This window comes from Mustela erminea, chromosome 10 (genome assembly GCF_009829155.1).
Source record: "Mustela erminea isolate mMusErm1 chromosome 10, mMusErm1.Pri, whole genome shotgun sequence".
In the NCBI taxonomy this organism is placed as follows: domain Eukaryota; kingdom Metazoa; phylum Chordata; class Mammalia; order Carnivora; family Mustelidae; genus Mustela; species Mustela erminea.
Window position 1 is genome coordinate 724,644 of NC_045623.1, and position 27,408 is coordinate 752,051.

The 27,408-nt window shown below is 39.8% G+C and overlaps 1 protein-coding gene across 1 annotated transcript in view; it reads right to left on the minus strand.

Moving 5' to 3' along the window:
• Positions 1-27,408, minus strand: part of OTUD7B (OTU deubiquitinase 7B) — a 56,668-nt gene that overhangs the window by 23,539 nt on the left and 5,721 nt on the right. Inside the window, exon 2 of the mRNA XM_032360815.1 lies at positions 1,220-1,369. Coding sequence (XP_032216706.1) covers positions 1,220-1,304 — 85 coding nt within the window. The 5' untranslated portion in view covers positions 1,305-1,369. The remainder of the gene's footprint in view (positions 1-1,219; positions 1,370-27,408) is intronic.

Consider the following 27,408-nt stretch of genomic DNA (forward strand, 5'->3'; position numbering starts at 1 on the left):
CAACAAACACTCTCTTCTCTGTCCCTTTAGTGTTGCTGCTACTCCCATCCACCCTTCTGGGTTTAGCTCAAATGTCACTTCCTTAGAAAGGCCTTTCTGCACCCTGTATCTAAATTAGGTTTATCTCTTACACTCGTATAGTACCTTCAACCTTTCCTTCATAGCACAGAAATGTATGCACATGTGTGTGTGAGAGGAAGAGATCACACAAATATTAACTGTAACCTAAATGTTAAGAGCCAGCCTCTGAAATGAGATCGCCTGAGCTCAAATCCCACTTAACTTCTCTGAACCTCAGTTTTTAAAACTATGAAAGTGGGATAATAAAACTTATATTGTAGAGTGACTATAAGAATAAAATAATATATCTCAAGTACTTCACACATACAGCATTCAACACACGTTACTACAGGAAGAGGAGGCATTTGAGCTGAATCCTGAAGGATGAGGAGAATTTCAGGAGAATAATGAAGGAAGGAACACTGCAGACTTAGAAAACAACTTAATATGACCAGGGAAAGGTGACAAGTTGGGCCAGGCAGAAGCATAAGGAGGAGAAGGTAGTAGGAAATAAAACCAAAAATGCCAGTCAAGGGCAGAGTCCTACTGGATTAGCAAACTGGAGTCTAAACCCAGATCTTCCATTTCTCTTCAGGCTTAGCGATCTGTGTCATTATATATTTCCATCCTCAAAAAACATCTGTTAATTATGACTCCAAACAAAGAATTCTACTGACCTGATTCCAAGCCTTAAAGACCTTAAAATCAGAATGTTCACACTTATGTGTACATACAGATTTAAGTAAACAAAGGTAGCAAAATAAAAACATTAACTTAATTCACTCTACACAGAGTCACCTATACAAATTAGAGAAAGAAACAAAGCCACAAATGATCCTAAAGTCATTTATATGTAAAGAAAAAGACTTACAGATACAGAATTGTACTTTTAGTGGATTAATATAAAATTTCACTTACATTACCTGAGCATACATCCACAGCGGAGAAAGCTACACCAAAAATTCAAGGTGAAAGGGGATTTCTGCATTTTAAAATTATGGTGAGTCACACATAGGTGGATTATTAGAAGCAACTTAAATGTAAGGCCTGCCACACACAAAGTATCTTTCTGATCACCGTTAAATGTTCCAAGTCATCCTAACAATAAACATTGTATTTTACTTTCTCTCTTCTCATCTTTCCCCTCATTACTCCTTACCTTCCAGGAGATCTCGGGCCAGCCCAGGCTCTGCGCCTGTGGAACGGACAAAATCTGACAAGACAGCATCCATGTCCAGGGTCATGTGATCATTAAGTACTTTCAGGCAGCTGAGGTAGGGTGGACATAGATCAAAATTCAGCCCTCCACCTGAGGAGGAAATAAACACATAAGGCTCAAATTACACTGAAATAGGATGATCATAGCCCAATTTCAGCAGCTTCCTTACCAAATGGATAAATGATCCTGGTTCATTCATTTCAGCTGAATTTATTATGAAGAGCAACATTTAGTTTCCTAATTCCTCATTAATTTTTTTTTAAGATTTTATTTATTTATTTGACAGACAGAGATCACAAGTAGGCAGAGAGGTAGGCAGAGAGGGGGAAGCAGGCTCCCTGCTGAGCAGAGAGCCCGATGCGGGGCTCGATCCCAGCACCCTGGGATTACAACCTGAGCAGAAGGCAGAGGCTTTAACCCACTGGGCCTCCCAGTGACCCTCCTCATTAATTTTTTAACTACTAAATTAATCACAGACCTAATGTCATTCTGAGTATAATGCTTTTCTTCTACCTCTCTAGAGTATTCCGTTTCCATCCATCAGTTTGCTTATCTAAGCTAATGGAAGAAAGCAGCAGACTACCACCCTGAAGAACTCCCCACCTTGTTTATTTCCTTGCCGGCACTTGATTTAACCTGAAATTATTTTAATAGATTGCTGTCTAGGCTCCCCCTCTAATACGTCAGTTTCTTGAAAGTTCAATGCTTGTGTGTCTTGTTCATTACTGTGTCCTCAGCATGTAACACTTGGCACAGTAAATATGTGCTGAATGAATGTATAAATGAACAAATGAATACTATACACTGAAAACTTTAGAGTTGACTAGTGTTCTGAGGCTAGCTGAGGACATGGAAGGAGCAAGCTGATTAAGCTTAAACTACTCAAAATAAAATAAGCTTTTACACAAAGCAGAGTGGAGATCTCCAAGGTACACGAAAGTTAATTTTTGCCCACTAATTTCATGAACCCAGGAAATATGCCTTTCTCCACTGCGGACAAGTGAGCCAAGTAAGTTCACCTGAAAAAGATCTCTTCTTTCAGACTTGACTTTGGCAGAAACTCTGTCCCTGACCTGATAGCCTGGCACCAATCCACATTCCTCTAAAGTTAGCAGTCCCAGCTGAGGAAGCAATAACAGAGTGAAGAACAATCTCTGACCAATTCTACCACATTACACGGGTTCTCTGGAAAAGAGGGCCTGATCCCAAAGCAACCATAACACACCTGCCCCGCCACAACCATCAATCCCTCGCCTTTTAGAGAAGACCAAAAGTAGAATTCTCAAAGGTAAAAGGTGACTCAGGTGACTGCAGAAACAGCTCCTCCTAAACAACCTGAAGTCTAAGGGTGACTCAGATCCCTTTTCTTCAGACCTCCTCCAATCCCAAAACACAGCTTGTCTGGTGGTATGATCAGATCCTGATTTTCTGCATTCCTTAGAAATATTAAGCAAATAAAGAGCAATGATTTGTGGGTCATAAAACCAGGAAGTCACTAATCTGAGTGCAGGGACGTGTTTTAGTCATATCTGTAGCCCCGACACCTAGCACCTAGCACAGCACCTACAACACTGCAGGCAGTCAATAAATGCCTGATGAGTAAATGATTAAATGACTAAGGGAACCTTCCACACCAGCCAGCACCAAACCAATCCATTTTCGGTTTAACTTGGCAAATGAGAAATTCTAAGGTCTTTCGGACTTCCTATCACCCTCAATTTCTAAGAGTCTTCCATGGTCCCAATCCATTTCTCCGTTTCAGAAACTCTTTTTTCTTTTTTTTTAAAGATTTTATTTATTTATTTGACAGACAGAGATCACAAGTAGGCCGAGAGGCAGGGGGAGAAAGAGAGGAGGAAGCAGGCTCCCCGCCCAGCAGAAAGCCCAATGCAGAGCTCGATCCCAGCACCCTGGGATCATAACCTGAGCTGAAGGCAGAGGCCTCAACCCACTGAGCCACCCAGGCGCCCCCAGAAACTCTTTTCTGAAGAGATATCTGTACTGTCACTAGTTCCACCATCCCTGTATCGTAAGATTTTTACCTACACCTATATACGTTAGCCTGGTGGCTTTGGTCCAATTACTTACAGGGTTTCAGGTGCATCTTGTTTATCCTAGACTTGTTATTCGATGACCTCTCAGATCCTTCCCAGGTTTAAAAAATGAACTTCTCCTGTTCACTATAGCCTCATAAACCATGATCCTGACATTCTCTTTTAGTCTGTGTATTATCGATATCTAATTTCCTTCCATTTCAATATCCTAATTGTCAGAAAATGCTGCCAATACATGGGAACTTTTGGCCTAACAACCTCAAATTCAAAATGTCAAGTTATAAAATAAACTAGTTCCTTTCATTTTATACTTAAGAATTAAATTCCTTCAGAATTCATAAATGAATGAGTGGTTTCTCCCTCCCCTAATACAAGCAAGAACTTCTTCTCCAAGCCCATTTCGGTCACTTCTTAGAGGTCACAGGAGATGCAGCCCAAATACTTGAAAGTATGACTAATCCAAGACCAAGAGCATAGCTTCAAAATGATTTCAACCTTCTCTCTTTAAAAAAAAAAAATATTCAAAGGAACTCAGTAAAGCCACTTTAATAACTTTCTGGAAAGACTGTGGAAGGTATATAGTAAGCAGACAAATAGCAATCAGAAAAAAGATGCTCAGCAGAAGAGAGAAGAGTTGATTAAGCCATGGGCATGTAGGCAATTTCCCAGCCAGACACAGGCCAATAAAAAAACCATCAATGTCACAGCATCACAGACCTCATTTGCCAATACAGTAGGTCTTTCTTCAAAAAATTATTTTTGAGAAGTAATTCAGAGATCCAAAACTATCTAGAATGACTTGCCAAAAAATTCAAAGCACTAAACCAAACTTCTTGGCAGCACATTCATTCTTCTATCTGATGCCTCCAGGTGCAGGCCACAGGCTCCACCCGAACCCCACCCAGCAGGTGAGGACAGTGGCTTCTGTTACGTCACCACCAACACTTGGCTGGCACTTCTCAAAATCCAAACGGGAAATAGTCACAACATGGACTAAAACACACAGTCCTTGGCTCTGTCTCAGCACACAGGAAGAAAAAAAAAGAAAATACTGGCTTTTAAACTTTCAAACAAAACAGAGGAGACACTCAAACATCTGTTGATTGAATGGTGTTTAGACAAATCTCAACTGCGGGCAAAACCCTCCAGTCCTCCAACTGGATGAGACATTAGTGATTACTTAATTCAGTGTCTGCCCCCAAGCAGAAATCCTTCTTTTACATCTCTTGACAGAGAAATCACCCAGTCTTCACATAGATACAAGCCTTGATGGAGGACTCATTCCTTTGCCACCATGTCCATCTTACTTTGAACAGACCTAATCATTACAAAATACTTTTCTAAATTAAATCACCAGCCCACCCCCCTCTGTGACTTCCACATAATGGCCTGTGTTCTCTTCTCCAGAACAATAAAACCACACCCAAGAATGATGGCATTTGCATAGAAAGCATTTCTTCACATAAAAATGTATTAACAGAGAAACAAACAAGGCTTGAAAAGTCGGATGCGTTGTCCAAAGTCTGAACCCAGATATTTTGGACACATGCTCTACTATACCACACCGCCCCCGAAGGCACTAGGGCATTACCCCAAAACAGGACTGATTCTTACCCACTGAATTCTTTCACATAGGAAAGGGCTGTGCCTATCTCTTATACATATTAAAGACTTAGACACCTGCCTTATATTGCCCTCATTTTAAATCCTACCATTTTCCTCAGCAAATTCAACACCCACCTACACCATCCATCCAATGTTTCTGCTGTAAGAGTTTCATAATCTCACCAAATGCAAAGACGTTCATCTCCACTCCAGCACCTCAGTCCTGGACTCTGCCATCTCCTAAACTACTACACCTCTATATTTTCAACATCCAAAATTTTACTTTGGCTACAGTCTCATCTTCCTTCCAGCTTTCCCTTTCTACTACTAAACCTGCTATCTTTTTTTTTTTTTTAAGTTTTTTTCCCTGTTGTTCCAAAGGTTTTATTTATTTATTTGACAGACAGAGATCACAGGTAGGCGGAGTGGTAGGCAGAGAGAGAGGAGAAGCAGGCTCCCCGCCGAGCAGAGAGCCCGATGCTGGGCTCGAGGACCCTGAGATCATGACCCGAGCCGAAGGCAGAGGCTTAACCCACTGAGCCACCCAGTCGCCCCTAAACCTGCTATCTTAACTCAATATATCCTCACCTCAGACCAAGTCATCCAATTCCTTAACTACTTTGTTCACAATTCAACAAAAACCATGGTGTGCCTACTATGTGTTAGGTGCAATATGACCAAGACTAGAAACACAACAGTGAACTAGACAGATATAATCTTTATCCTCACAAAGATTCCAGTCTGGAGGAAAAAAAAAAAATTCACAGAAAATTGTAATTAAGAAATGCTGGAGAGGTGGGTGTGATCTACAGGGAGTCTGAAAAAGCTTTCCCAAGGAAGTGATATTACATCTAAGGACAAAAGAATGAGTAGGAATTGGAGGGACAAACTGGGAAAGAAAGAATGCTCCAAGCAGAGGAAACATATATCAACGTTCTATGTCAGGAAGAAACACAGAGGTGAGAATGGTACAAAATGAGATTTAAGAGGGGGGCCTGCTGGACCCTACTAAACATGGGGATTTTATCCTAAAGATAATGAAAAGCCATTGATGTAAGTCACTGTTGTAAATAGGGGCAGGACATGATCAGACATGAAATATTAAAAGATCCCCCTGGTTGTAGTGAGAAGAGCGTGGAAGGAACACAAGTGGAAATTATTGCAACGACAGGATGGTGAGCTAGACTAGGGGACACGATGGTGAGCTGGAAAGCAGTGACGACTGAGGGGAAAAAAGTGGATTAGATGCCACTTTGTCCCTTCTTGCCTAACTGAATGTGAGCCCGCTGACTGATCACTTATTTTCCAGTAAAAAACTAGTTCCACTATTCTTCTATTTCATCTGTCCAACCTGATGCCTCCCACACTCAACTTCTCTGCTACTACCTGGGCCTACTAAGCAAGATAAGATCAAATAATCATGCAGAGGAACCCAACTACAAATAAATGGCAGTCAGTCTCATTACTTTCCATGGGACACTGCTGCCTTTTGCTTAACTTGGGGACAAGTCAACCAATGTTCTCAGCTACTATGCCACACCTCCAGTATTCTCCTACTCAATTCTTATCACTCCCTAACTCCTGATGCATGGCCTTGCCTTCAACTTCATAGAAAAAAAATATGAAACAAAGCAAGAGGAGTTCCTTTAGGTTGACTCCCCTGTTCCTACCTGCCAGCTGTTCTTCTCCTCTACCCTGTAAAACTCCCTAAAATCAACATTCACATGTTACTTTCTCCTCTAGATGCAGTGCTCATCCTACCAAAATGGGCTTCTATTGAAGAAGAATGGCACTGACTTACAATAAGATCACAATTCTCCTTACTGCTTATCTAAAATAATCTCTTTATAGCACGTGATACTTATCACTCTTCCTGCCTCTCTGGCTCCGTTTCTTGGTCACCTTTGCGGACTCCTCTTCCTAACCAATGGTTAGTGCACTGAAGGTTCTACCTCAGGCCTTCCATCTTCTTAATTCATATCATCTCCTTGAGAATTTCATTCATGCCCCTGAACACCAAATGCTGATGACTTCAAAATGTATTCACAGCCCCAAACTCTCCAGCTCACCTAGGAATCCCATATGTACTTCAAACTCAGCATGTTAAAAGCATGAGCTCATTCTCTCATCTCTGCCCTTCCCCCTTTCAAACTACCCCTCTTCCAGTGTTGCCTATTCTAACAAAAGGTACCATCATCCGTCCTCTTAGCCAAGTCACAAAAGCCGGGGAGCCACCCTGGAATTCTCTTTTACCTTATCCTCATTCACAAACAGTCCTTTATGAAGGACTACTCATTTCACCTTTACAATTTCTTAAATCCATCCCACCCTCTTCGTAAGCTACAAATATTTTATTCTCTCAGGTTTTTATAACCTGGACTCCAGGAAATAGCTTCCTAATTTCTCCCCCTTTCTCTCTCCAGGCATTGGATGCTGTGGAGACTGATCAATCTAAATGCAAATAGGCCTTATAGCTCCAGGCTCTAAATTCTTCAATGACTAAAGCATCAGATCCCTTCACAATCTGGCTCTGCCTAACTCTCCAGCCTCATTCACCTGCCACCATTCCCCCTTCTGTCCTGGTAATTCCCCAGGTACACCAGGTGCTCACATTTCAGTTCCTTTGCCCTTGTTGTTCCTGCTGCCTGGAATGACTTGTGGTCTAGCAAGTGATTTCTTACCTCTTCTATGAAACTACCCTGAGTACCACCTCATTTGCAAAACTGTCTCTGGGTTCCCAACTTAAATTGCTCTCTTCCTCCTTGCTGCTGCACCTGCTATTACACCTGTGATTTTATTTACACACCACAGAGTACTTGTGTTTATTTACACATTTATCTCCCCCACTAAACCATGAGCAATTTGAGGGCAGGAATTTTGTCTTGTTCATCCTGTATCCCTAAAACCCAAGCACCACTCAGTTTTTGTTCAAGTAAACTAAATTGTATTTGTATAGTACCCCACTATGCACGTGTCTGCGCACGCACACACACACACACACACACACACACACACACACACACACCAGTATTGATGATGATCAGATCATCAGTGTTGTAAACAGGCAGGTCTCAAACAGTGGCTCATTTCAAAGACATTTGCTTAAGATTGTTATATGACATTATTTGCAACAAGTTTCTTTTCCTAAACATTAACTCAGACTAACATTACAATCAGTCTGCATGCTCTGCATGCCCAACTATTTAGTAACGGAGAAAGATGACCCAAAATTAAATACTGATTATGGATAACTATTATAATAATAGTTAAAATGCCTGAGAAACTACTGACCCTACATTTTCTCATCTACTACATCCCCAAGCATCCACATTCTCACACTATACCCTCTCCCAGTCCTAGTGATGCACTACAGCTGTGCCTGAGTCCCCTCCAACTCCTCCCAAAACTCACTGGAAAACCACAACATTCAAGACTGTCAAGAATTTTCAAAGGTCAGAGACTCCTCCATGTCTATGACGTCAGTCCCAAGGAATCCAGACAGGGAGAAGGAGAAGGGACAAAAACCCTTAGAAATTTCACACAATTCCTGATTAGGTGGGAGGGAAAAATGAAAGACTCTCTTGGCAGATTGTTCTTAATTAAAATGGGTCCTTACAAGTGAAAGAAGCAAAATATAACCTTCTTTTAAAAAAAGAGAGAGAATATGACCAAATTCCATACCAAAGAGACCTATGCAGACCTATGTTACAACTGAGAGACAGAAAGATGGGTCTAAAAGGAAAAAAAAGAAGTGACAGGAAGTAATATGTGTTAAAGCTTCAGATATTATTTCATTTTAACTTCCAAGTAACTCTAAGAGATTTGTTTGTATCATTAACCCTACCTCACCAGATGAGATTGCTAAAGCTCACAAAGGTTAAGTAATTCACCTGAGATTACAAATGGAAAAAGCCGCAGAGCCAGGATTTTCACGAACCCAGCCTACTGGACCCCAGAGGCCAGACCCTTGCACCACAGCACCCCTAGTCCAGGGAGGCAAATGGCAAAAGCACGTGCCATCCACCCATGTGCCAGTCTACCCTCCCAGCTGCAACTGCTTTCAACACAGAGACAGAGAGACAGTGAGAACTGGCTCTGGATTTGGACAGATTTAGGTTCAAATACCAGTCTACCTACTAAGGGTTGAACTATGGGTAAATAATATAACCACTTGGTGCCTCCATTTCTTCACGTATCAAATGGAGAAAATATCTGCATTTCAGATCTTTTGTTAGCATTAACTAACTGAAAATACATTAGGGCAGTGCCTGGCACAAAGTAAACACTCAAAAAAGGTCAACTGCCTTTCTTCTGCCTAACTCCCTCGACATACTCCACCTCGCTCCACTAGTACCCAGTACAGCCCCTGTACCTTTCCTCCGAAAGCACTCTCTACTCATCCCCAGCAAACCCTCCAGGCCCACAGCCATTGCAAAGGTACCACCAACACATGCACACAGGACCCAGTCAATCATTTCCATTCCAATGTCTTTCAAATTCGTTAAGCCTCCAAGAAAATGTTGCAAAAGGACTTCTTGGGCTGTACTTTCTACCAGATGGTCCCTCAAAAATAAGAGCAAAAGAAAACTGTCCTCTCCTCGATGTATAGACACAGCTAAAAAGCCCATTCATTCCCAAATTTCCAGTAATAGCAAACTGACACATATTTACTGAAATTCTAATGCCTTAATCTACCAACCCTACCTCCTCCCCACGTTTATCCCTTACCACACTACTCATTCCAGATTCAAAGATTTTATAATATTCTCTTAATCCCATGCATGTTGTCTATTTCTTGGGATAAAATGTTCACATCTCCTCCTACATACTCTGCACAATTTCTGGGTTGTTTTCTACCTCCACGAAACTATATGCTCAAGGAAGAGCCACTTACTCTCCCTAAATCAAACTTAAGAGAAAAACTGAACCCCAAAAACTCAATCATATAATTTACCATTCCAAAACAATTTATTAGCTTACTATATGCTACTGTGGATACAACCCAGTAAGTACTCAAGAACTGGCTTCATGGTTTTATAACTACCACTATCATGTGCATGTGTCAGAACAAGATTTAACTATTTTTTCAAGAATTTCCAGTTTGGGGGTGCCTGGGTGGCTCAGGTCATGATCTCAGGGTCCTGGGATTGAGTCCCGCATCAGGCTCTCTGCTCAGCAGGGAGCCTGCTTCCTCCTCTCTCTCTCTCTGCCTGCCCCTCTACCTACTTGTGATCTCAGTCTGTCAAATAAATAAAATCTAAAAAAAGAAGAATTTCCAGTTTGTTTGTTTTTTTTAATCAGGCCTACCAATAGCAAAATGAATCTCTAACGAACAAATCCATTAACAGCCAAATCCTGATATAAAGATCAGGGAGAAGTTCACAGAGAACTCCTTATGAACTGGCATTTGTCTTCTCAGTGTTACTGACAAAAGGCTCCTTGGATTACAATTACTTGGGAAATTTAATAATTCGGAAGATGTGTACAACAGAAGTGACCTTTAGAAAAATAAGGGTAGAGAGAGTCAGAGAGAAAGTCTATTATTATAAAATTGGCACAACAACAGTAACTTGAATAGAAACAAAAGTCATGTTAATGTTTATTTTTTTAGATCCAAACCAGTATTTCTATTTGCCACATACAATGAATTTTTTCTCTTTCAGTGAGGGTCAAAGATAGTTCAAGGTTTGAGTCTTAGTACACTCAACTTTTAAAAGAACAGTCTATAAAAATAAAGTTCTACTTAAGCCCTTATAAAGATTCTGATTACTAAACTTTTGACATGGGAGAAAAAAATAAATACTACAGATCAACAGAGGCTAGTAAAACACATTCTCTGAATCAACCAACATTCCCTAGTTGAAGACAATCTTCTCTCCCCTTCTTGATTCTTAAATACTTGTCATTTCATTGTCAATTAGAGAACTTCTACTCAAGGAAATAGCAGAAGGAAAAAAAAATTCTAATTATGAACTATCTACAATTAGTTATCTATAGGAAATTAATTCATTGTATAAACTCCTTCTGGTAAATTAACTTCCTTCAGTACACAACTACTAATTTTTTAAGAGCCCCAAACAATTAGAAAAAGAAATTTGTCTTTTATAAAATTATATAACTCCTTTCAAAGAAAGCTATCTTTTATTACTATTATTATGTTTAAAATTCTCCATCTGCAAGTTTCATCTATCCTGGCCATATCTAGACCTCATTTGAACTCCTCTAGGCCCCGTATGTGCAAAATTCACTTCCTGTTATCATATACTGCCTTGTAATATTAGTTGGCCTTCCTGATACTAGCATCTTCTCTCTCCAATCTGATTATCCATCCTTCAATCAAAATCTACTAGGTCCACCATGTACCAGGCACTGCCCTAGGGCCTTAGAGATACAAATGAAGAGAAGCCAAGAGTCCTACCTTCGGGGCACTTAAGTCTGCTGGGAGAAACCTAAACATGTTATTCATCCCCAGTGGGGTAGGAAGAGGTTTAAGAACTAGTTTACCTGGACGGGTTAGGAAGGTTTCTCAAACTGGATCTTAAAGGATGTGTAAGAGATCATCAAGATGGAAATCAAGATACACTCTAAAAAGAATTAAGATCCTTGAGGTTGGCACCTTTCTTTTATACTTAAAAAAAATTCTAAACAGGCCTAAAAAATTGCTTGGCACATAGTAGATGTGTAACAAATATTTGTCATTCTAAATTATTCAAGCTAGCCCATGTGTATGGATGACTGAGAGCTAATCTATATCTAAAATAGGCTTGTGAATTATTTACTGGTTTCAAATGTCATCATTCACCCCCTGGATACACATAATCAAGGTCTATGCAAATATATCTGTACACCTGTCTGTTCAGTAAAAATAGCTTCTTTTGTTGTAATTTCTGTTTTTAAAGCACTTTCACAAATAAGGCCTCATTTAGTAAGAATTCTAAAAATTAAATACTCTTTTTGAGATTTCTTTTTTTAAGATTTTATTTATTTATTTGTGAGAGAGAGAGAGAGAGAGTGAGCACAGGCAGGCAAAGGCAGAGGGAGAAGCAGGCTCCCTGCTGAGCAAGAAGCCCAATGTGGGACTCGATCCCAGGACGCTGGGATCATGACCTGAGTGGAAGGCAGCTGCTTAACCAACTGAGCCACCCAGGCGCCCCTCTAACCCCCTCTTTTCTGATGGAAATACATACATACAGAAGCTTACAAAGCTTAAATGATCCCCAGGTAGCAAGGAGCTTGGACCTAGGTATCCTGAATTTAAATACAGGGTTTATATTAGTTCTACAGGGACTTAAGACAAAATCAAATTGCTCTACGCATGCAAACTCCACAGAATAAGAAATTATTATTTTGCTTTTAAAAATACTATCCATATTCATCCACCCTACTAACCCCATCCACCCCACCAACTCCACCAATACAAATACATTTCTATTTCTAGGTTAGAGTTAAGAATTAGAAAATCCAGCCCAAAATTATTTGGGTCTCCTTCATCTGTATAGGTTGTGCTAATTTTTCTTTATTTTGTTTTTAAAGAGTTTATTTATTTGTCAGAGAGAGAGAACACAAGCAGGGGGAGCGGCAGGTAGAGCGGAGGGAGAAGCAAGCTCCCCGCCGAACAAGGAGGCTGATGCAGAAGATGTGGGACTCGATCCTAGGACCCTGGGATCATGACCTGACCTGAAAGCAGATGCTTAACCGACTGGGCCACCCGGGCATCCCAATAGTAACCGAACCGTGGGTACCTGAGTGGCTCAGCTATAAGCATTCGACTCTTGATTTCTTAGGTTCAGGTCTTGGATCTCAGGTTGAGACACCCAGCATGGAGCCTGCTTAAGACTCTCTCTCTCTTCTCTCTGCACCACTCCACCCCCACCACCGCGCACTCTCTCTTTCTTTAAAAAAAAACCTTTTAGGGGCGCCTGGGTGGCTCAGTGGGTTAAAGCCTCTGCCTTCGGCTCAGGTCATGATCCCAGGGTCCTGGGATCGAGCCCCGCATCGGGCTCTCTGCTCAGCGGGGAGCCTGCTTTCTCCTCTCTCTCTGCCTGCTTCTCTGTGATCTCCATCTGTCAAATAAATAAATAACATCTTAAAACAAAACAAAACAAAACAAAAAAGACCTTTTAAACCACTTTCAGTGCAGAGTCTACTTGTCCCTCTCCTTCCCCCTTTGCTCCCCTCCCTGTGCTCTCTTCTCACAAATAAATAAAATTTAAAATAAATAAAAGCAACCATGCCTCTTATATTTAAGCACATAAAATTAGTTATAAGAATATAATATAATCTGACTTCTAGTCTACCTGGGAACATAGACTGGGAACACTTCTATTTTTACATTTCGGTCTAATGTGGAACAAGCCTGGTGGTGAGATGCAGAAAGTCAGCTTATTTTCCTTGTTTGGCACTTTGGAATTATAGACATTATCTGGAATTATGGAGAATTGTATGTAGAACCAGGAGATTACTTCATTCCACACCCTCAAATTGCAGGTGAGAACCCTGGGAACCAGGTGAGTGACATTAAGTGGCTTGCCCAAAGTCACAGGGCTAACTAGTGCTAGAACTGTGTAATAGAACATTAATCTGTTGACTACTATTCTTTTTTTTCTCTCTAGAGATTTATTTATTTTAAAGAGAACGAGAAAGCTTGTGCGTGCACAAGAGTGGGGCAAGGGGCAAAAAGGGAGAAAACCTTTAAGCAGACCTTCATCTTCTCCCCATTAAACAAGGAGTCCAAAGCGGGGCTTAATCGATTCCTTGACCCATGAGACCATGACCTGAGCTAAAAACAAGAGTCAGATACTTAATGGACTGAGCCACCCAGGCACCCCTCTTGACTCCAATTCTAGCAATCTTTACCTGACTTGACATGTATCGATGACTTTCAGTTCTCCATGTGATCTACTTTGTGGATTTATCTATGAAAACTTCTTTCTTCCTGCCACCCAGATAAATCTGTTACTTCTACAGATGTGTACCAAAGAAAAAGATGCATAATTAGGAAATTTAATCACTTAAGCAAACCATATTAAGGGAAATCATCTATACAGATGGTCATGAAGGCATGCTAAAATCAAATCCCCATTTTTGTTTGACTCATCACCACTAAAGATATAAACTGCATTTGGAAATATTCTTCTAGCACTATACTCGAGGTCGGAAGTTGTGTAGCAAGAGGGTAGGATAAAATTAAGTGTGACAAAGGGATAGATTTTTCTTTTTCTTTTCTACTGATAGTCTGAAGCTATAATATAGTTCTCATATGCCATTATGGAATCACAGCAATTACTAAATTTTAAATAGAATCCAACATAAAATAAAAACCAAGAGAGAAATAAAGCATCAACTTTCAACACATGACCTCTTCCTGTCCGAGAGAGTAAATAAAATGCCCGCATCATCAAAGCAATCACTTTCCTCACATTCACTTTGATTCATGTTGATTTGTGGGAAAGCTATATCTCTTCTTCCTCTTAGGAAGGGCCACCATCAGCACAATAGCACCGGTCACTGCAATTCTCCCCTAATGAAACCTGAACTTCCTGACTCAATCATTCAGTAAGCACTTAGTAAGGACCTACTCCAAGCCAGGCAGGCTGCTAAGTGAAGGGGATGCATAACCCAGTAAACTGTCCCTGCTTTCTAGAAGTTCATCTAACAGGCTGATTCCAGAGAAAACCCCAAGATAGGTATTGGTTAACTTCCTTTATTTAACACAGATTATTGAGTTCCAGGCACTGGTGACAGAAAAAGATTAAGAGTAAACTTTTAAAAGTAAGAGTCTTTTCAAAATTTACTGAACAGGGCGCCTGGGTGACTCAGTGGGTTAAGCCTCTGCCTTCAGCTCGGGTCATGATCTCAGGGTCCTGGGATAGAGCCCCGCATAGGGCTCTCTGCTCAGTGGGGAGCCTGCTTCCCCCATCTCTCTGCCTACCTCTCTGCCTACTTGTGATCTACTCTCTCTCTGTCAAATAAATAAATAAAATACTTAAAAAAAAATTTACTGAGTAACTTGCTCTTCTGAATTATTGAAATCACATGTTCTTCTCCAAGAATGCCAATCATCAGAGGTTGACTCTAAGGGATTTTGATGGTAACACCTAGCCAAATATTTTGGTCAAAGGCACTGTTTCCTTAATCTTACCACTCTAGAAGGCCATACTGTCCTAGACTGGTACATTTTATCAATATAGGATCCATAGTAACAGAATATAGTTGATCTCATCAATGAACTGGAAGGAGTTGTTTCCTATATAGACAGATGCTTCCAGTAGAATGGACTATGTCAAACATATGACAAATCCTGTTTATGTTGCCACAAGAGTGTATATAGTACTATAGGCAACCCTTCATGATCACATAGCCCCAGGCCAAGTTTTCAGGGTGATGAGTCTCTGCTTTTCCTTTTCCCTTCCACAAAAAGCAAAAAAGGTATGAATTAGTACACAAGTCATTGTCCTCTGAGGTTTTCTCCTTGAAATTACTCCAGGAAACCAACCATCATTAGAATGAGTCCTATCCCATTGATCTTTTTAACATTATTTTATTTTCACATTCTCTGGTAGTGGTGGTGGTGTTAACAAATGCCAGCTCTGGAGTTCACAAAATACCTTCAAATATATTACATCACTGAAAAAAATGCAGAGGATAAAAGGAAACATCATAGGCCAAATATCTCAAATATCAAAAACCAAATCGAGTTTAACTGGAATTGAAAAACAAGCACTTTCAACTCTACCACAGGATTGAGAATCTATTTCTATCAAAAAAGCATAGGATTGACCCTAACAAAGCAAAATCACGAACCTCCCTTTAAATTAGGTCTAACTGATTTCAATTTGTATATGTTAAGACCACAGTTTCAGCAAGAATTTGATATAAATCTTCGATACCCCAATCCCATTTCCAAATGTTTCCCCACAGTTAAATGATCAATACATATTATTCTAAAGAAGGAATAGTTAATGATGAGAAAGCTGCCCTAGAATGACAAGCTGACAACACTCACCATTCAAGTATCTTTAAAGATTTAACTAATATTTACTCTGTACCAATCAAGTAAGTACTAAGCACTAGGTTAGACACATCCACATAAATCACCTCATTAACCTTATGTGTCATGCACAGATAAGACTAAATCCCAATCCTTAACTGACCTAGGTCCCTAAAACCCACTAGTTCTACCACTAACTACCTCGATCCCACCTAATAAATCCCTAGGATGCAACTAGAACTCAGCTTCTCAGTCTCACAGACCTAAGCATTTTTAGTGCTTCTACTAAGTAATGCTTACCACAAAACCTGTGTGCCTATTTTTAAGCTCCTAACTCCAAAACAAACACCGTTCATCCGAGATATGGCACATGGTGATAATGGACATAATCAAAAACAAGTAACTCTCTTGGATCACACTAGCTATAGACCTAGAATACTAACAAAACTGGATTTTTTAAAAATATTTCATTTATTTATTCGGAAGAGAGCAAAAGTGAGAGAGATCACAGAGGGAGAGGGAGAAGCAGACTCACTGCTAAGCAGAGAGCTCTGTTTGGGGCCCGACCCTAAAACCCTGAGATCATGACCCAAGCCAAAGGCAGATGCTAACTGACTGAGCTGCCCCATAAACTGAATTTCAGCTGTTCAGACAACACTGGATTTTTTTTTTTAAGATTTTATTTATTTGAGAGAGAGAGCAAGAGAGAGAACACGAGCCGGGCGGGGAGCAGAGGGAGAGGGAGAAGCAGAATCCCGCTGAGCAAGGAGTCCAATGTGGGGCTTGATCTTAGAACTCCAGGATCATGACCTGAGCCAAAGGCAGACGCTTAACCAAGTGAGCCATCCAGGCACCCCAGACACTGGATTTTAGTCTTCCCAACCTCAAGACTATTTTCTGGTCCTCTGAATACAGAAAGTCTTCTCTATTTGAATGAACTGCAGAAGACAAGTCTGACCCGAGAGTCCTTACTCACATACTCATCAGAGATAACTGGTAGAAAAAGGAAAAAAAATATTCCAACTGGTATGACCACATTACAACGTTAACAACACATTACTCACCATCATGCTACAAGAAAGCACTTGCAAGTGGGCAAGGAACATTCAGGAAGCCAAGGAAACAAACAAAACTCTCCCAGTCCTCAAAACACAAACACATCCACATGCCAAGGAAGGTTACACCGTCCAGTTTATACCGAGGTATGAGCAAGTGGAGAGGGAATGGGGAGAAGGGAGGGGAAGTGAGAAGCATTATTTGGCAGGTGTGCTTGTCAGCACCAACAGATTTCTTTCTTGGACTCATGAAGAGCCTTTTTTTTTTTTTTTTAATTATGTAAAGATCCCTTGATTTTTTTTTTTTTTAACATTTTATTTGTTACAGAGAGAGAGCATACGAGTAGTGAAGAGGGGCAGGGGAGAAGCAGACTCCCTGCTCAGCAGGGAGCCCAACACAGGGCTCTATCCCAGGACCCTGGGATCATGACCTGAGCCAAAGGTAGACATTGAAGCTTAACAGACTGAGCCACCTGGCACCCCATGGAGAAATTTTTTAAACAAAGAAATACTGGGAGACGCACCCATCTTTATAATTTGATTTATTTAAGTAATCACAGAGAACATGCAATATATATAAATGGCAGCATGTTAGAGTAGTTGCATACATTCCCTCTGAAATTCACCAGATCTGTATGTAAATCTTAGCTTTGTCACTATCTTGCTGTGTGACCTTGGACAAGTTATTTAACTTCTCTGTGCCTTAGCAGGGACCTCATCTGATGGTCACTGAGCAATTTCAACAATACTTAAGTATCTTGGCTGAACTGGTAAATATCTTTATTAACAGTAATAAATATGTTAGATGAATTAATCTGTAAATAGGTACAAGAGTATCTACCTTATTGAACAGTTATGAGTATTAAGTGAGGTGATATATAAAGTACTTAGTATAACTCATGGTAGGGTCTCACTATTAAAGAGTAAAGTTTTCTTCCCTTTACTTCCCAGCCAGGTCAGAAGTTAATAACAGAAGAGTCGTGGCAAGGATTAAAATGCGGTAAGAACTATAGAACCCCTGGGACGCCTGGGTGGCTCAGTTGGTTAAGCAGCTGCCTTCGGCTCGGGTCATGATCCCAGCATCCTGGGATCGAGTCCCACATAGGGTCCTTGCTCAGCAGGGAGCCTGCTTCTCCCTCTGCCTCTGCCTGCCGTTCTGTCTGCCTGTGCTCGCTCTCTTCCCTCTCTCTCTCTGATAAATAAATAAAATCTTTAAAAAAAATAAAAAATAAAATAAAATAAAAGAACTATAGAACCCCAGTGTTGCAAAATGTTTACTACTAGGGCCCTAGTCATAAAATCTAGGAATATTTCATCTTATCAGATGAAATTAAATAAGAGACCCTTGTAGTAGGTACATAATAAATGTTAGTTGATCCAGATAACGCTATTTTGAGTCTTCAGGTTATCTGTTAATACCAGATACAAGCCCGGCAGAATAAGAAAAGGGAAAGAAAAGGGAAGGAAAGGAAAACAGAAGGGAAAAGAAGTGAGACTGAGTTACATCTTAAATAAACCAGACTATGTATTTAAAAACCAAATATAAAGGATTTTTTATAAGACTATTTAATTCTCCAAAAACTTCCCATTAGCGAAAACACTCTATTGATTCACAGTATTTACCAACCTTTTTAGGTAATAAGATCTGTGTAACTAAATTGTTCTTAACTGCTGACACGGTAAATAAGCTTGAAAGATTTGGGTCCAAAACTCTCCTCCTCCTTTTACTCCAAAAAGACTGATGGGGCCTTTTGAGGCTACCTCACCTACAGCCTGTAACCACAGCAACCTATCTACATGCAGAGGAAAAGACATTTCACTTCAAAATGGGGAATCAGAGAATATATGCAATTAAATCCAAAATCGGAAGGAATCTTTTTCCTTGACTACGAAGAACTGAATGTGAGAAGACAGCTCTAAGGAACTCGGGTCACTGTTGCCTCATGAGCCCGACAGTATACACATGTACTGTCTGAAGATAAGGAAAACCTAAGAGAACTGAAACGGCTTGTGGGTAAACCTCATCATGATGTGCTCTTCAACTTCGCATTTCACTTCCCAGGCATCTTCCTCTGTGTTTTTAACCACTTGTCTCATCTCCTCTTAAGCAATAGGATATAACAGAGCACTGGCCAAGAGTCAAAAGAATGGGCTCTACACCAAGTTCTACTAACTTAGGACGTGTGCAAACTTAAACCGGTCATTTAAAATATGTATTCAGTATCACCTGAGAATGTTGGGCTAGACTCAGGGCTCTTGAAAGGCTTCCACCGAAGCATCCCTTTGAAGAGCAGATGCATTAGAAACCAGCCAAACCCAGCTCCTTTACTGCTACAACCCAGATGGAGAACACACGCATTATTATCATCTACTCTTCTATAAACGCAGTTACCAGGGGTGCTTGGGTGGCTCAGTCAGTTAAGCGTCTGCCTTTGGCTCAGGTCACGATCCCAGGGTTCTGGGATCAAGCCCCACACTGGGCTCCCTGCTCAGTGGAGAGCCTGCTTCTCCCTCTCTCTCTGCCTGCCGCTCTGCCTACTTGTACTCTCTGTCAAATAAATAAATAAAATCTTAAAAAAAAAGCAGTTACCAAATTCTATTTACTTTTCTTCAAATCACTGGACTCTCCTTTCTCTCTCCATTACTCTAACCCCTGTAGAGACTCCTTCCCCCAGGACTATCATAACCGCTCTACCTGGTCTTCTTCCACTTTACACTGCACAGCTGAAATTCATTTTCCTAAAATACTCATTTACATATAAAGTTCTGTGCTTGGTGATTTTTCACTGTAAGTATAAACCAAATTCTTCTGCCTGAGATTTAAGACCCTCTCCTATTTACCTAACTCTCCAACTTTATTAATCTTGTTGCTTGTCTACTTTCTCTACCCTCAAAACAAAGCAGGCATAGTTCACTGTTCTCATGCCTTAAATGCTTTCTGAATGCTCACTGTTCTCACGCCTAGCCCTCTGAACTTACCTAGTCTCCTCTCTTCGCTAAGATCTAGATTAGCCTAAGTATAAAATTTTCCCCTACCCATTCCCTCTAAACGTCTATATAATTACTGGGGCACCTGGCATGCTCAGTTGGTACACATCATGCGACCCTTGATCTCAGGGTCATGAGTTCAAGCCCCACATAGGTAACAGAGCTTACTTAAAAAAAAAAAAAAGTAATTCTGACAACTGTACTCCTCACTTGACACTTTGTATCCATGACTTCGTATTATTATTCATCTTTTTACGCAAATAATGCAGTCTTCACAACTAATTAAGTTCTTCATGACTTTAACTCTTTGTTTACTGAAGCCTAAATTTTCAGAGAGCAAATATTCAATAAAATGTTTGCTGTTCAGAGTAACTACTACCTTGGACAAGTCAAACTTTCTGGGCCTCATTTTCCTTATCTAGAAAATGATAATATGTAAATTTCCCTTCAGTTCTAAAACACTGTATGTATATAGTAGTATATACTCGTAGATACTATCTAGTATCTATATATCTATATCTAGATATCTATCTGGTCTAGATATCTAGATACTAGATAGTATATACTAGTATATATTAGATAGTATACATACTACTCCATAGTTATATTTGTTTCTCATCTTTCTTTTTTTCTATATATCTATTTATGTATATGTAACTATTTCCCATTTAACACAGAATACAAATTCCCAAGGGGCCAATTCTCCTACTACTTATTTAGTTTATTTGCTGGGTAGTACTTCCTTAGCATCTCCTTAGAGCATGTTGTCCAAATTCTGGTACACAGCAGGTATTCAGTAGAAAGGAATTTATAGTCTCAAGCTGGCAGCAAACAACAAGAGAAATTTATGTAGATGATTTTCTATCTCAATTTCCATAATGAACTAGCATATTACAAAAAACTTCAAAGATGATGTGAGAGAGAAGGAACTTAATGTTGTTAAAACAAGAGGTCACCTTGTGCCAAATAGCTAGGAATTTATTTTAGGCAACCAAAGAAACCAGGATGCAGCAAATATTAAGTCTAACTTTCAAATTCTATTTTCAGAATTCTGAGGAGTTTGAGAAGTCTCTACCCCTAGTCATCAAAAACGGACCAAGTATTCTTCATGTCAGATAATTTCATTCTTAGTGCTGATGGAGATTTTCAGAAAATGAATAGTCTAACACTCAGCCAAGTGAGCTCTTTGTTCAAAGAAGATGAAAGCAAATACTCACAAAGGAATTCATAAGAGCAGGTAAGTTTTTAAAATAAATAAGAACTTGCTGTCTAAAATATTTTTGTTAGCAGTGTGATATTTTCCCATTGTCTTTCTCAGTTATTCACATGAGACTATCTTCGCATAAAGACCAAGACTTACTAAAGGCTCAGAGTTATTAATGATTCAAAAGACAACAGTAGACCAACTCATTTTAAATGACCCTGACTTTTCAAAGAACTATTTTAGAACACAAAACTGTTATGTTCAAAGCTGAATTCTATATATGATGTTTTCCAAACAGGTATGTGGCCTGGATATAAGTTTGATATAGTTAAGGTACAAGGGTTAGAAAGACTTCTAAGCCATGTTTTGAAGGATGAGAAGAAACAGCCTCTTTAAATTTTTAAACCTATCCCCATTTTCCATTCCTGTTCCCCAATCCTATTCCACAGTATCTGCTAACTCCCACTATCTCTTTGTTGTTTCACTCTCAACTACCCCCACCCCCACGCCACCCCACACCCCAAGGTCCCCTTAACCTAAGAACTGCTTAGAGAACCATAAAGTAAGAGGCTGGTGCCAGGAGCTAGCGCTCATACCATCTTCCCTGTTAAGCCTCCAAATAAAATCAAGGGTCAGGTAATAAAATCAGGTAATTTTCTCTTCCATAGTTTTTCCCCACCACTGATCTCCCTTATAAGACTTAAAGAGACGATATGGGGGTGGCAGGAAGTGCGGGCTGGAGGTTCAACTCAAAGAAACTGAATGCTCCTTAAAGCCAACTCAATCCATTATATGCAGCTACTGATAGCAAAAGTTTTCATTACAGGCTTATCTCTGGCCTACAATCCTCACAGAGTCCCCGACAACCTTCTCCAGTATCTACTAAATATGTGCTGAGAAATACAAACATTTTACAAAAAACTTGAAGCTTAAGATAACTACAAAAAAAAAAAAACTGGTTACAAATTAAAGTTCAGAAATGCATTTTAGAATTATAAATGGATTTGGGATTATCCACCTTGAAAAGGTCCATGATAACGTTCTGCAGAACGCCAAGAGAAAATCAAGACTGGATGTATATGGTTTAACCATACAAAACTGCAAATACAAAAGTATTTGACTGCTTTTGCCTACAAAACTGCAATTTCATATAGTTCCACTTAATATTTAATTTCTACTTGGCAAGTGAGGGAAGAGCTTCTGTGAGGCCGAAATAATGTTATATTGGGACTGTACCTTCTAGAATGAAAATATTCTGCGGAGATACAATCTGGTTTCAATAAAAAAAAGCAAGTGTTAAACATATACGTACATATATACATACATATGTACAAATGTGTCTATTAGGCTTTCTTCTTTAGGTACCAAAGAATTCCTGGTTCCCAGCAGTGTTTATGAAGTGAACAGAAAGGCTGCTTTTTCTCAACACCAGTATCCCATGGCCAGTGAGGGTGTCAAGACCTTGATGACAACAGCAGAATTTGATAGCTAGTGAAATGAGTCTGGCCACAGGAGAGCAGCGCCTCACAAATGCCATCAGGATCAATTCCCAGGAGTTTCCTCATTGGATGATATCACCAATCAATTCCCATTTCATTTCTCAGGGAATGTTTGCTCATCTCTTGCAAGAAGTTAGTCTTGACTACTCTCGACAATTATGTGCATTTTATTTAATTTTCATTGCTGAATGTTTCTTTATAAGCTCTATTTTAATGGGGCCATTATCATGCTCATAACTAACAGTTCATCAGTGCAAAGGATTTTTTTTGGGGGGTTTTTATTTTTTAATTCATTGATTAACCATTTAATCACTAATAGTGACTAAATGCCTACCATGTATAAGTTATTGTGGCAAGCCCCAGGAGAGACACAGAAGATAAAAGAAATTCCAGGAGCTCATAGGGTAGTAGAAATGGCATCCGAAGGGCACAAATAACAAAAACACAAAAATATACAACTACAAACAGACAAGTATGAATAAAAGGATAGAATTCAGAAGTGGGAAAGATCACATCCTGTTGGAAAAAAAAAAAATCGGAAAAGTTTTTATGGACAATATGACTTAAACGGGGACTTTGATAGGTAGGATATTTTTTAACAGGACAAGTGAAAAGGGCAATGGAGGTAAGAGGCTTAAAGATTAGATGATCAAGTAAATTAGATCTACATGAAGACATATCTGAAAAAAAAATGTTGAGGAAAAAACTGCAAAAGGATACATACAATACAATTCTGTTTATGTAAGATTTCAAAACTATATGTTGTTTGTGTATACATAATATATAAAAAAAAAAGTATAAAACATGGAATTGAATGACAGATAGTAAATCAGACCAGTAGTCATTTCCCAAGAAAGAGGAAAGGGGAAAGGAAGCATAGTAGGACTTAGCTATATTTAACATTATATCTTAAACAGAGTTAGAGATCTAAGACAAGTATGACAAAATGTTAATATCCATTAAATTTGGGTTAGGTGCTCAAAATGTTGGGATTTTTTCTCCCCTGGACTTTTCTAAATATTCAAAATATCTTATTATTCAAAATTTTAAAATTAAGAAAGGGCCAGGTGAATAGAAAAACAGTGAAATCACTAACCCAAAAATAACAGTCAGGAGGAGCAAGATGGTTCCCCCAAACTTTCAGGTAACACTTGATTAGTTCAGCTTTCTACAGAACAAGATCCTTCATATCCCTCAGAGAGTGCACAGAGGGTACTCAGAACAGGGTGGGGTGAAGTCTGACAGATATGGACAAGAAGTAAGTTCTTACTGCCATCCTAAATCAGATATCCGAGGGGAGCGATAACCACGAACCGACACAACATAAATGCCAGTGTAACCAAGTCATCGCCCCCCCCCACCTCCCCCAAAAAAGCCAAGTAAATTTCCAGATACATAGGAATTCTGATAAAGACTCACTGTGAGTAGTTATTCCGTGCCTCCTCTCTCCCCTCCTCTCCCCAAAACACTCACAAACAAAAACAAAATGTACCCTTGCCCACTTGAGAAAGAATTAAGAATTGGCAATTCTGCTAAAGTGGATAGTTTCCAAACTAAGGCCCATCTCTGAAGAAGATGTGGACAGAGCCCAGAGCAAAGAGTAAAGAAATCATAACTCAGTTAAGTTTTGAGGAAGACTTATCAGTGAAAGGTACCCATCCCAGGGCGTCTGGGTTGCTTAGGGGGTTAAGCCGCTGCCTTCAGCTAAGTTCATGGTCTCAGGGTCCTGGAATCAGGCCGGCACCGGCTCTCTGCTCAGCGGGCACCCTGCTTCCCCTTCTCTCTCTGCCTGCCTCTCCGCCCACTTGTGATCTCTCTATCTGTCAAATAAATTTTTAAAAACTTAAAAAAAAAAAAGAAAGGTACCCATCCTTCCACACCCCCTTGTGTCCCAACTTTCCTCAGGGTAGTCTAAGAATCTCTAAGATATCCTTCTATCCTGTCCTGTTCTTCTCCAGCAAAATGACTAAAACATAAAACCCAAGTTTAAAGTTAGCACTTCAAATCCAAACAATTTCCCTTCATGAAAACCCAATGAAGGGGCACCTGGCTGGCTCAGTCGGTAGAACATGCAACTCTTGATCTGGGTGTCATGAGTTCAGGCCCCAGGTTGGGCCAAGTGCTTGCTTTTAAAAAAAAAAAAAAAAAATATATATATATATATATATATATATGTATGTACATATAATTTATATATATAATTGTATATAAAATGTATATATAAAATTGGAGATATATATATATATCTCCAATAAAATTAAAAACACAGGAAAGGAAGACTTAGAATACAAATGTAATAAACAAATCTTGTTTTTTAAGATAAATATCCTTTTTGTGAATAACCAATTTATTTCTTCTACCAAAGTTTCACTGGCACAATTTAAAATTAAGTTTTAAAGAACTTGAAGGGAACTTAGCAAGAGAGATAATTACATCTGCACATTCAGTAAAATAAATAACTTGACATTCTTCTATATCTGCATCATTAAAGATGAATAACCCTATCATCCTATTCACTCCCCTCCAGGGCACCCAACTGCCTCAGCTCAAAAGCCCTATTCCCTGAGGTACTCTCAGGGCAGATCTTCCTCATTCAGACCTGGGAAAATGCCACCATTCACTTCGGACTGGTAAAAACAACAATGGAATGGAATGTCTTCTAGCACAATGAGGAGTAGCAGGATGTAACAAACACTGGAATGGGACACGAGAGGATCAGCGAGGTGAAATGATATTTATTAATCTCCAACCACATTATAGCCACTGGAAATGGAATTCCAGACGAAGCTATCACAAAACTGCTTCTGTGACCCTGAGTAAATCTCAGGTATGTCCTCTGAAAATGAATGGGAGACTAAAACAGTCCCTATAGTTCTCTGATTCCATGAGTCTACAAATACCAGCACTCAATAAGAACTGTTACTGTTAAGCATAATAAAGGTACTTAAAAAGCCTTTTGCTCTGTTCCTCTCCAATGTATGCCCTACACCACTGACAAAATAATCTTTCTACAACGTGAAACTTAATTCTCCACTCGATGCTTAAAAACCCTGAAATGCTCATCATACTGGAGCACAAGCTAAAGCTGTCCATGATCAGCCTTAACTACTTCTCCAGCCTTATCCCTGCCCTCCAACCCTGTCCTCCAGCCACAATCATTACTTAAAAGTTACCTGAAGAAGTCTGGCTGTTTCGTTCCTTTAAGCTTTTACTCATGTTGTTTTCTCAGCCTGGAGTGTACTTCTCCCTGTCTTCTGTAGGCTACACCCTTAACTCATCTTTCAAGACTCATCTCAAATGTCATCTCTTCTCGGAGGCACTTTCCAACCTCTGCATGCCCAAGGCAGAACTGACCTTTAGGTCCCTACCATCCCCCCTACGTACTTCTATCTCAACAACAGCTACACTTCATGACATCTATATATTTATGCATCTGTCTCCTCCCCCTGGGCCCGTAACTCCCTGTAGGTAGAGACCTTGTCTGACTCATCTGTTTCCTCAGTGCCTATGACAGAAAGAGACATTCAAGGGAGGTTTGCTGGCATTGGGAGGAAAGGAACAGAAAATGAGAAAGGACAAAGAAGAAGTCAATTAAGATGGCCCGAAGAGTGTAGAATAGTGTCTATCACTCTACCACTATCCCCAGTCTTTTGCTCTTTCCCTAAACTCTAGTCATCAGAGAGCTTATTCATTCCCTTGGCTACAGCTCCCACATCCATGCTGAGCAGCCACAAAACCGCGCTTCCAAAAATACTAACCCCTGCCTCTACTCTCCACCAGCTTCAGGTTCATCTAACAAATGGGTCAGCTTTCTCTTGGGTGTTTCATTCCTACTTCTCATCCAATACCTTTCAAACTGAACTCATCAAATTCCCCTAAAAAATGAGGAATTCTTCCTAATTTCCTGATCTTAATGTCTCAGAAACCCGAGCTTAACATGTTAAAGTCATACTTGATGGATCACTCTCCTTCATCGGCTACATCTAGTCGTCACTGACTTTAATTTTTACTTAACAATCTCTTTTTCCCTCTTTCTCGCCTTATCTCAACCCACACCCCAACTCTAGCTCAGGTTTCATCACCTCATACACCCAAGGAGCCAATCTCCCTTCCCTCCCAGCCCACCTGTTTTCTACTATCATCATATTGCTATTACTATCCTCAAAAATTCACAGTGGTTCACTATTTTCTATGATTTAAAAATCTCAATTTATAAGCCTGCCTTTTAAGACCCCTCTAAAACACAGCTCCAAACCAACTAAACCAACCTGCTCAGGTCAGTCTCATCACTGCCCCAGGAACACCCAAGCCTAGTCCAGGCTTTTGCTTGATCCTTCTCAGCTCCAAAATGAAATGACTTTGTTGTTGTTGTTGTTAAATGCTTCATCTTCACCCCTTGTACTTGATACAATTTTATTTTTTTAAGATCTGAAGTAAGTTACAATTCCTCTGTGATAGCACTCATAACTACCTGAGTGCTCTTGTCCCCAAAGACATACAATATGAGATCTATACTGTGCAATCGATAATATAATTTCTCATTTTCTTCTTCTTTTTTTTCTTTGTCTGGCATATCAGAGGTTCAATAGGTATTCACCCCTTCCTATACTCCTTATTCCCAACTAGACTGTAAACGCCTCAAAGGCACAAAATCATTTTTCCTAATCCTCCACATTACCTAACATAAAATTGAACTCAACACAGGTCACCAAAAATAATAGCTCAGTAATTTTT